The sequence below is a fragment of the Carassius gibelio genome, chromosome A16, assembly GCF_023724105.1.
Source record: "Carassius gibelio isolate Cgi1373 ecotype wild population from Czech Republic chromosome A16, carGib1.2-hapl.c, whole genome shotgun sequence".
NCBI lineage: Eukaryota > Metazoa > Chordata > Actinopteri > Cypriniformes > Cyprinidae > Carassius > Carassius gibelio.
The window spans coordinates 742,972-753,193 of NC_068386.1; the positions used below are offsets into that span (position 1 = coordinate 742,972).

General features: G+C 35.1%; 1 protein-coding gene across 1 annotated transcript in view; it reads left to right on the plus strand.

The window, feature by feature from the left end:
• The first annotated feature begins 1,089 nt into the window (after nt 1-1,089).
• LOC128031072 (immunoglobulin superfamily DCC subclass member 3) overlaps nt 1,090-10,222 on the plus strand; it is a 15,631-nt gene continuing 6,498 nt past the window's right edge. The window contains exons 1-5 of the mRNA XM_052619288.1: nt 1,090-1,337; nt 7,344-7,649; nt 7,851-7,995; nt 9,348-9,478; nt 9,553-9,690. Of these exons, the coding sequence (XP_052475248.1) occupies nt 1,292-1,337; nt 7,344-7,649; nt 7,851-7,995; nt 9,348-9,478; nt 9,553-9,690 (766 nt within the window). The 5' untranslated portion in view covers nt 1,090-1,291. The remainder of the gene's footprint in view (nt 1,338-7,343; nt 7,650-7,850; nt 7,996-9,347; nt 9,479-9,552; nt 9,691-10,222) is intronic.

A 10,222-nucleotide genomic window follows, 5' to 3' on the forward strand; every position in this document is an offset into this window, starting at 1 on the left:
GTGGGTACATCACTGAGTGGGGAGAACCTGTTTAATGTTTGATCGGAATGGAAAAGCAGTGTTTTGTTCCACAACTATTATGATTGATGAATGCTTGGAAGACTGCAGGTGAGTTGGAAAGTCCAAGCGGCATAACAAGATATTCAAAGTGCCCTTTGGGGATATTAAATGCAGTCTTACACTCATCCCCCTACCTAATGTGGACCAAATGATAAACATTGCAAAGATCCAGTTTAGTGAAAACAGACGCTCTCTGCAACCGCTCAAATGCTGGAGACATCAATGGCAAAGGATAGGTATTCTTAACCATCTTTATTTCCTAAAAATAAAAAAACAGTTTTATTTCCCTGTTGGATTTTAATATTCTTCTAATACTTGGTATTGTGGCCATCTCCTATTCATCTGTTATTTATTATTTTGGCAAGGCTTCTTGTTGTAGGCCAAGTAGAAGTCATATGTTAATTTCAGTGCAACAATTTGGATAAGAGAACATTTAATTATGTGAAACGAGCATTAGACTATGTGGGAAAAGCTACTGCACATTGAAATAGATACTGAATGATATTTATTTAATATTAATGCTTAACCCGATTGAACTAAGTTTTTATATTTCATATTTAGCTGCTTTTTTGTGCATTTTTTCTTTTACCTCTGGGATACCATTAAAATTATTATTAGTTCAATAATTTACAGTTCTGCCAGTTTTTTTTCCTTTGATATTTTAAGTGATTTAATAATTAAAGTTACATTTTGACTGGGAAGTATGCAGACATCTTTTTGTCAGGTCCTGTTGACATGGTGAATCATAATTTTGGGGGTCCATTGATCATGGCTTTTCATACTCATGGTGCACGCTAAACTCATAGTCAACCTTCTCAGAGCTGACTGATCAAAATCAATTTAGATGTTCTGAACCTGAAAAACCCAGTTTCCTATCTCAGGTTAAGTCAACTCAGAGTTGGTTGAACCTCCTTATTTAAACGTGCCCCAACACTTCTCGGTGTGTGTGTGTGTGTGTGGGGGGGGGGGGGTTGGATTGAGGGGGTAACAACTAAATCATCAGCATTATGTTCTTGTCTCCAGCTGCTCTCTGATTGGCTGGTGATGCTTGGCCCCAGCCCACAGGAGTCTGAGAGCATCAACAGAGCTGCTGATTCTCACACGCGCTCAGAGACTCTGATTGGAATAACGTGAGGAATATCTGGAGGAGGAATAAAACAGCACTGAGGAATATTCACATTTGATTTGATCTGTCATGAGCTCATAAAACATCATCTGAACAGCAGGAATCATGGACAAACTCTCAGTGCTGCTGCTGCTGCTCATCACAGTCTCAGGTGAGTTTCAGCTTTTACTCTTTCTCTGCTCAGAAATCCTTCATCTCTGTCAGCATCAATGCTTTGCTTGTTTTATTGATTGATTTTACTGTATTGATGTTCTGGGAAAATATCAGTATGATAGATCAGAACTAATAACACTTCATGTAATTGATTAGTTCATCTGATTTGAGAAATTTATATTGATTTGATGTTAGAGTGTTAGTTTATCGTTAACTTCATTCTTACTTATATATTAGTGCTGCAGCTAACAATGATCTGTTGATTTGTTGTTTAATTAATCTGATTCAAATATTTGTATTTAATTGAGTTGTGTATGCATGTTTGTTTGTGTGTGAGTATATATATATATATATATATATATATATATATATATATATATATATATATATATATGTATGTAATATAATAATATGAAATAAAATAATATAAAATATTCGATACACAATTGTTTTGATTGTTAACTATTTTCCTTTATTGATTTTAATTGATTAGTCGTCTTACTTATATACATTTCTTTATTATTTTCTTTATGATTTTCTATTCAGCTTTTGCTGAAGTTCATGTTCATGAGAGTGAGACAGACAGACCTGGGACAGACATTGACCCTGACCTTTGACCTGACCCTCATTTTCATATGACTGGGCCTTTAGGGTCGGGGTCAGACTGGGTGGGGGTTCGATTGAGATCTCATTATAAAGGCCGTAATCCTGTGAGGCAGCTGCTGAACACACACACACACACACATACACACACACACACACTTTCACCGGCCGCACGGGGTCACAAGGTTAATCCAAAAGATCTACACCGTCTATGGTCAAACTCTCTACACACACACACACACACACACACACACACACATACACACGCACGTGAGCAGCGACTGATTCATTTTCCTAATTAGCACCAGAGTCTATTCAGCACTGTGGGAACCAGATCAGTTTCATGAATATGATAATTTTTTAGTGGAGACACACACACTCTCTCTCTCTCTCTCTCTCACATTCACACACACACACTCTCTCTCTCTCTCTCTCTCTCTCTCTCTCACATAAACACACACACTCTCTCTCTCTCTCTCTCTCTCTCTCTCTCTCTCACATTCACACACACACACACACACACACTCACTCTCTCTCTCTCTCTCTCACATTCACACACTCTCTCTCTCTTTCTCTCTCTCTCTCTCTCTCTCACATTCACACACACACACACTCTCACTCTCTCTCTCTCTCTCTCTCTCTCTCTCTCACATTCACACACACACACACACTCTCTCTCTCTCTCTCTCTCTCTCTCTCTCTCTCACACATTCACACACACACTCTCTCTCACACACACACACACACACACACACAAGCATACATAAGCAGATATAATATGACGTGTTAAGGTTCTAGAATATTACACACAGACTCCAGCAGTGCTAATAGTTCTGATGTCTCACTCTGATGGTCTCATTGATGAGTGTTAATTGAGACGAGCCGCTGTAAGTCTCATTAGATGCTCGATTCTCCCGCTGAGAGCCTGAAAGCGTGAAGAATCAGGACAGACTCTATCAGACGATACACACATTCACTTTATCCTCATTCTAACTCTCAAATCACACAAAATAAATCTGGGCAAAATCACACCAATATTAAAACAGGTGACTCTCACACTGCTTGATGAAATTTTCGAATACTTAAGATTATTTAAAGCTTTTGAAAAAGTCAAAGGCTGCATTTATTTGATCAAAAATACAGTAAAAACTGGAATATTATTACAATTTAAAATATCTGTTTTCTGTGTGAATCTGTGTTAAAGTGTAATGTATTTCTGTGATGCTCTGCTGTATTTTCAGCATCATTCCTCCAGTCTTCAGTGTCACATGATCTTCAGAAATCATGAAAATATGATGATTTACTGCTCAAGAAACATTTCTGATTATTATCAATGCTGAACACAGTTGTGCTGCACAATATTTCTGTGAAAACCGTGATGCATTTTATTTTTCAGGATTCACAGGTGAACAGAAAGTTCAAAAGAACAGCGTTTATATGTAATAAAAATAATTTGTAACATTATAACTGTATTTACTCTCACTTTTGATCAATATAAGATATTTTTGTGAAAACATTGTAAAGATATTTATAAAAACAGTATAAAACAAATCTCAAAAGTGCAACTATAAGGCATGAATATATAAAGATATTATAGCTAAACATTAACTTGAGGATTTTCTGTAAAGCAGCTGTGAAACAATGTGAAAAGTGCTATACAACTAAATTTGACTTCTACACAATACCATCAATAGCATATTCATTTATTATGAGATTTGCATGGTACTACCAATATTATACATCAGTAATGCCAGTATTCAATTGTACGCTGTCCTAAAACAATGGTATTTTTGTCGATGGTGTGTTATAGTGATCAGTGTTATTGGATTGAGAGCATCACTAATAGATTCAGCACATTTGACTGTGGCCTGCGACGCCATACGTGTTTCCCTCATAATAAATAAGTGTGTTTCTGTCCTCACGTCACAGAAGAATATTTGACATTCAGATTTGTCCCGTCCGAGCAGCAGATGCCATTAATGGAGTGTTTTGACGTGTTTATTGGCTGCTGAAGTTCACGGCCACTCCAGAGACAATGAAGAAAGAGCGAGGAGGAGCGGCTGATTCTCTCATGACCTTTAGGATCTGAGGTCACGGTGTGCCGGTGGGGGCGGAGCTGCCCTCTGAACCCCGCAGTGTTTACGGCTGAAGATGGGCCGCTATTGTGTGGAGGAGAAAACAGCTGCAGCTTCAGACACTGCAGTCCGCCTCATTTGACTAAGAGACACAAATACTAACGCATTCAAAGAGACACAAACATCTCTTTCTCACACTAAAGCAGTTCTGACCTGACCTAAGTAAACTTCCTGCATACTGCACACTTTAGTGTTCAACGGTAGTGTGCAGTAAGTGTACTATAATAAAAAAAATTATCATCTATTTGTGTGGACATAAATATAGTTATATTTATCGTTGTAGTTATAGTTTTTGTTATTGTTATAGTTTTCGGTATAGTTATCATCTGTTTATGTGGACATTAATATAGTTATATTTATCGTTCTAGTTATAGTTTTTGTTATAGTTATCACCTGTTTGTTTGGACGCTAATATAGTTATATTTATCGTTATAGTTATGATTATAGCTATTGTTATAGTTTTCGTTAGTTATCATAGTTCGTGTCGGTTTGTGTGATGCTAATATATTTATAGTTCTAATTATTGTTGTTGTAGTTAGGATTATAGTTATTGTTATAGTTTTCGGTATATTTATCGTCTGTTTATGTGGACATTAATATAGTTATATTTATTGTTGTAGATATTAGTATAGTAAATGTCATGATTATAGTTATTGATATAGTTGTTGTGTGTTTCTGTGGATGGTAATGTAGTTAAATGTATCGTTATTTTTACGATTATTGTTTTGATTATTGATATTATTTAAATTTTCATAATAGTTATCTATTTGTGTGGACACTTTTATAGTTATATTTATCGTTATAGTTATGATTATAGCTATTGTTATAGTTTTCGTTAGTTATTATCAATAGGTGTGGTTGCAAGTATGGTTATTGTTATCAAAATACATGTTATAGTTTTTGTCAGTTTATGTGATGCTTATATATTTATTGTTCTAATTATTGTTCTAGTTATGGTTATCGCTGTAGTTTTCGGTATAGTTATCATCCACTTGTTTGGATGCTTAAATAGTTATATTTATCGTTGTAGTTATAGTTTTTGTTATAATTATCACCTGTTTGTGTGGACGCTAATATAGTTATATTTATCGTTATAGTTATGATTATAGCTATTGTTATAGTTTTCGGTATAGTTATCATCTGTTTATGTGGACATTGATATAGTTATATTTATCGTTGTAGTTATAGTTTTTGTTATAGTTATCACCTGTTTGTGTGGACGCTAATATAGTTATATTTATCGTTATAGTTATGATTATAGCTATTGTTATAGTTTTCGTTAGTTATCATAGTTTGTATCGGTTTGTGTGATGCTTGTATATTTATAGTTCTAATTATTATTGTTCTAGTTAGGATTATAATTATTGTTATAGTTTTCGGTATATTTATCGTCTGTTTATGTGGACATTAATATAGTTAATATTTTTTGTTGTAGTTATTATTATAGTTATCGTCATGATTATAGTTATGAATATTGTTATGATTATAGCTAATGTTATAGTTTTCGTTAGTTATTATAAATAGGTGTGGATGCAAGTATGGTTATTGTTATCCTGATTCATGTTATAGTTTTTGTCAGTTTGTGTGATGCTTGTATATTTATTGTTCTAATTTTCGGTACAATTTTCATAGTTTTTCATAGTTATATTTATCGTTGTAGTTATTGTTATAGTTTTTAGTTACCATATGTTTGTGTGGACACCAATATAGTCATCATTATAATTATTATAGATATCGTTATTGTCATATTTATCATTATTGTTCTAGTCATGATAATAGTTATCGTTAAAGTTATTATTATAGTTTCCGTTATACTGTAGTTATTGTCCATTTGTGTGGACACCAATATAGTTATATAGTTATGATTACAGTTTCCTTATAGTTATTGTTATTAGTTATCATTAGTGTTCTTGTGAATGGGCCTTAAATCCCATGAATCCAGCAGGAAGCTGCTCTCTGAGAGTTTGATGGGGGTTGAGTTTGACGGACAGACTGAAGTTCATCTGGTCTGAGGAGACCGGGCTCGTGTTCTGAGGTCAGACGAGCGCTGAGGTACAGGAGTCTGGTTTTTTCGTGCGAGCGCGTTCAAGTTCAAGTGTGACCGGGGTGTTTTGTTGTGGGTTTGGCAGCTGCGAGGGGCGGCGTGCGGCTCTTTGACTGATGCGGTGGCATGGGAAAGTCACCCTCACGAAGCTCCACGGGGCGGAGGAGGGGCAGATGGCTCTTCAGACGGGGCAGGAATGATGGGCCGGGGCAGATCTGGAGGGTGTGTTTGTGGCGGGGTGGGGTGGGGTCGCATTGTATAGCTGTTTTGGGCTAATGGAGGGTTTTGTGTGTGTTTGTGTGAGTGCTTCTGAAAGAGCCATCAATCAGGCGGCCCAAAGTCAAGTTTAAGTTCAGTGGAGATGAATCGCTTTGATTTAAGATGCTCTAAATCCAACCAGCCCTGCCTCCTTCACATCAGCAACTCAAGCACAAGACAAACACCATCTACTGATGCAAGAGTGTGTTTGAGGACTAAATAAACTTTACAATCTTCTTTATGAATGTGAATAATGCAATTCATGGAGTTTAACCTTTTTGTCTGTTTTTATGATTAAACTAGACCAAATATCTGTCAAGGATACTGATAACTTTCTGAAAATGTACTGGAAATGTTCCATCCCTTTGCAACCTTATCTGATTGCCAACGATTTCTATAACAATAACAGTTACAACAATAACTCTAATGAGACTATAACAAATCTATAAAGATATCAATATCTATATTATCATCCACAATAGCAGTAAGTGTAAGTATCTCTATAACAAAAACTATCTATGCAATTTTATAATTTTTTTTTCTCTCCCAATGGGATAAGAAAATTCAACCTTTGAATTGTTTATTTTTCTTACTTTATTGATAGATATTTTTTGTTTTAATCATAAATTCACTTCATTTTCCAATTTCTCAGAAAACAAAAAAGAGCATTGCTTTTTGCAGTGAATATATTGAATTCAATATGCTGAATTTAAAAATAGTTCATATGCATATCTGATATGATTAATACGCTTTGCTTGTGTATCTTATTCAGTTCTGTATCAGTTTTGCTCCATTATGTTATATGTGATGTGATATGAGTGTTTCCCTTCATCAGGTTTCATCATCCGTCATGATACATCGTCATCCTTACCATTTCATGAATCGTTCGTAAGCATCAGTTCATCTCAGATTACTCCGACGGTTTAATTTCTCGTCATCACACTCTCTTGCTGACATCCTGCAGGTTTGGCCAGAGCTTCAGAGTTGGCCTTCATCAAAGAACCTAGTGATGTCATCGCGGTGAGGGACCGCCCCCTCATGCTGGACTGTCAGGTAGAGGGGGAGGGGCCTATCACCATCACCTGGCGGCGGAATGGCGTTCCCGTTCCTCTGGGAGCCAGAGCAGCTGTGCTGGATAACGGGACGCTCCTAATCCGGAACCTCCAGAAACGACGTGATGGTGATGAGAGTGATGCTGGCGAGTACGACTGTGCGGCGCAGAACCGATATGGCCTGCTCATCAGCCGCAAAGCACATGTGCAGCTGGCCTGTGAGTGACACAAACACCCTTCAGAAAGAAAAAGCTCTCTAATATCTCTTTAGGAGAAACAGATATGGACAAAGTTGATACACCTGTTCAAACCAGCCTAATGTGGTTTGCTGGTGGTTGGAGAGGGATGAAGGGTCTGTGCTTGATGTGGTTCGAGCATCTGTATCACTCATGTGATGTGAAATCTGTCTTCCCTCTTAGCACTGCCCAAGTTCCACACACATCCAGAATCCATGAGCGTGGACGAGGGTGGCGTCGCTCGATTTCACTGCGCCGTCAGCGGGGTCCCAGAGGCCAACATCACCTGGGAAAGAAACAGAACAGCTCTCAATGCTGAAGATAACAGGTACACGAATAAAGCCTGAAACAAACACAACAGTATGTTAAATATGTTGAACAGGAATGAACATTTAAGTGTTGAAATCTGCTTTTACTTATGTGCAAATGTTTTTTCTCAAAGCCAGAAACCAACTCTGGATTATCTCTGGATTATCGTTTAAGGCCTGTTCACATGATAACTGTAATGATAAACAATAACTATAATGATAACTATAACAAAACTATAAACATCAATAACTATAATGATGAATAATAACTATAATGAAACTCTAAACATAATTTTAATGATGATCATAATAATGAAAAGTAGAACAATAAATATAACAATATATGATAACCAAAATAATCTATAACGATAACAATAATGATGACGATAACTAACTATAACGATTACAATGATAGATATAATAACGATAAATATAACGATAATAGTAACTATAACAATAACAATATTTATAATGATTATGGTAGCTTACTATAAACAGCAATAAAGACAACAATACTGAAAACTAACCATAATAATGATAAAAACTGTAACAATAACAATAATAACAATAACGATAATAATAATAATTGCGATAACTAACTATAATGATAATGATTATACCAATAACTGTATAATAGCTATAACTATAGTGATAATTATGATGATGTTAACTATAAAGCTAACTATAATTACATAACTATAACGATATAACTATATAAATATAACGATAATTATAATCGTAACTATAACAATAGCAATATTTATAATGATTATGATAGCTAACTACAACCAACAATAAAGAAAAGCAATAACGATAACTAACTATAATGATGATTATAACTATAACAATAACAATGATTTCAATAACTATAACACTAACAATGATTTCAATAACTATAACAATTAAAATAACAGTAACTTTAACTATAATGAAAATAGTTATAACGATAACTGTAATGATAGCTACAACAATAACGATAACTATAATGATAACTATAATAACGATAACTATAACGATAATCAATGATAACTAAAACAATAACAATAACTAACAATTTTTTCGTAACTATAACAGTGAAAACTATATCTACAATAAAATTAATAGCTATAACACTAACTATATTAATAACTATAATGACAAGAATGTTTACATTAATTGAACTGAATTAATTTTAACTATAATGATAGCTGTTTTAGTGTCTACCCCAGTGGATGATAACGTTCATGTCTATTTGTTTATAAGAAGAAAACAATCGCTCTGACAGTGATTCCATTGATATCGTTCCTCTGTGTCGTTATAGTCTGATGTTTTTTTTTTTTTTTTTTGAAGTGATTTTGGTGTGAATGTGGCGTATGTGTGTGTGTGTGTTCAGGTACACTCTCCTGCCCAACGGTATCCTGCACATCACAGGTGTGCGCCAGGCTGACAGTGGCAGCTACCGATGCGTCGCTAAAAACATCGCAAACACTCGCTACAGTCATGAGGCCCAGCTGTCAGTCACAGGTAGAGCTGAGACCTGATGATACGATCCAAACCGCTGAGCATCTCTGAATGACCTGCATCTGTCTCTGTCTCAGTCGCAGCTAATCGTCTCTATAAGGAGCCGGTGATTCTCTCTGGGCCGCAGAATCTCACTCTGAACGTTCACCAAACCGCGATCCTGGAGTGCATCGCCACCGGAAACCCACGGCCCATCGTGTCCTGGAGCAGGCTGGGTAAAAACCTCATAATGCGAGATAAAATAATAAAAACAACTCAATATATCTCATTTCTGGTCATCCACTCAACAGCTGTTTGTTGTCTTTGAAGAACTATAATGTTAGCTATTTATAACGGTACAATAACTATAATGATAATACCGGTAGCTATAAGAACTATAGCAATAACAATAATTACTATAACAATATCAATATAAAAACGATAACTATATCGATAATGCTAATTACTGAAATCATAACAATTATGATAACTATATCAACAATAATTATGATAATGACAATTACTCTGATGTGAACCTTAACTATCAATAACGATAATTACTATTTATGATAAAAATAACTATTTTGATGACTATATCAATAACGCTAATTACTAAAACGATAACTATATCAACAATGACAATTATTATAATGATAATTACTGTAATTTGAACAATAACTTTATCGATAACGATAATTACTATAATGATAACAATAATGATAACTATATGAATATTATTATAACGACATAGCATAGCACGAGTGATAG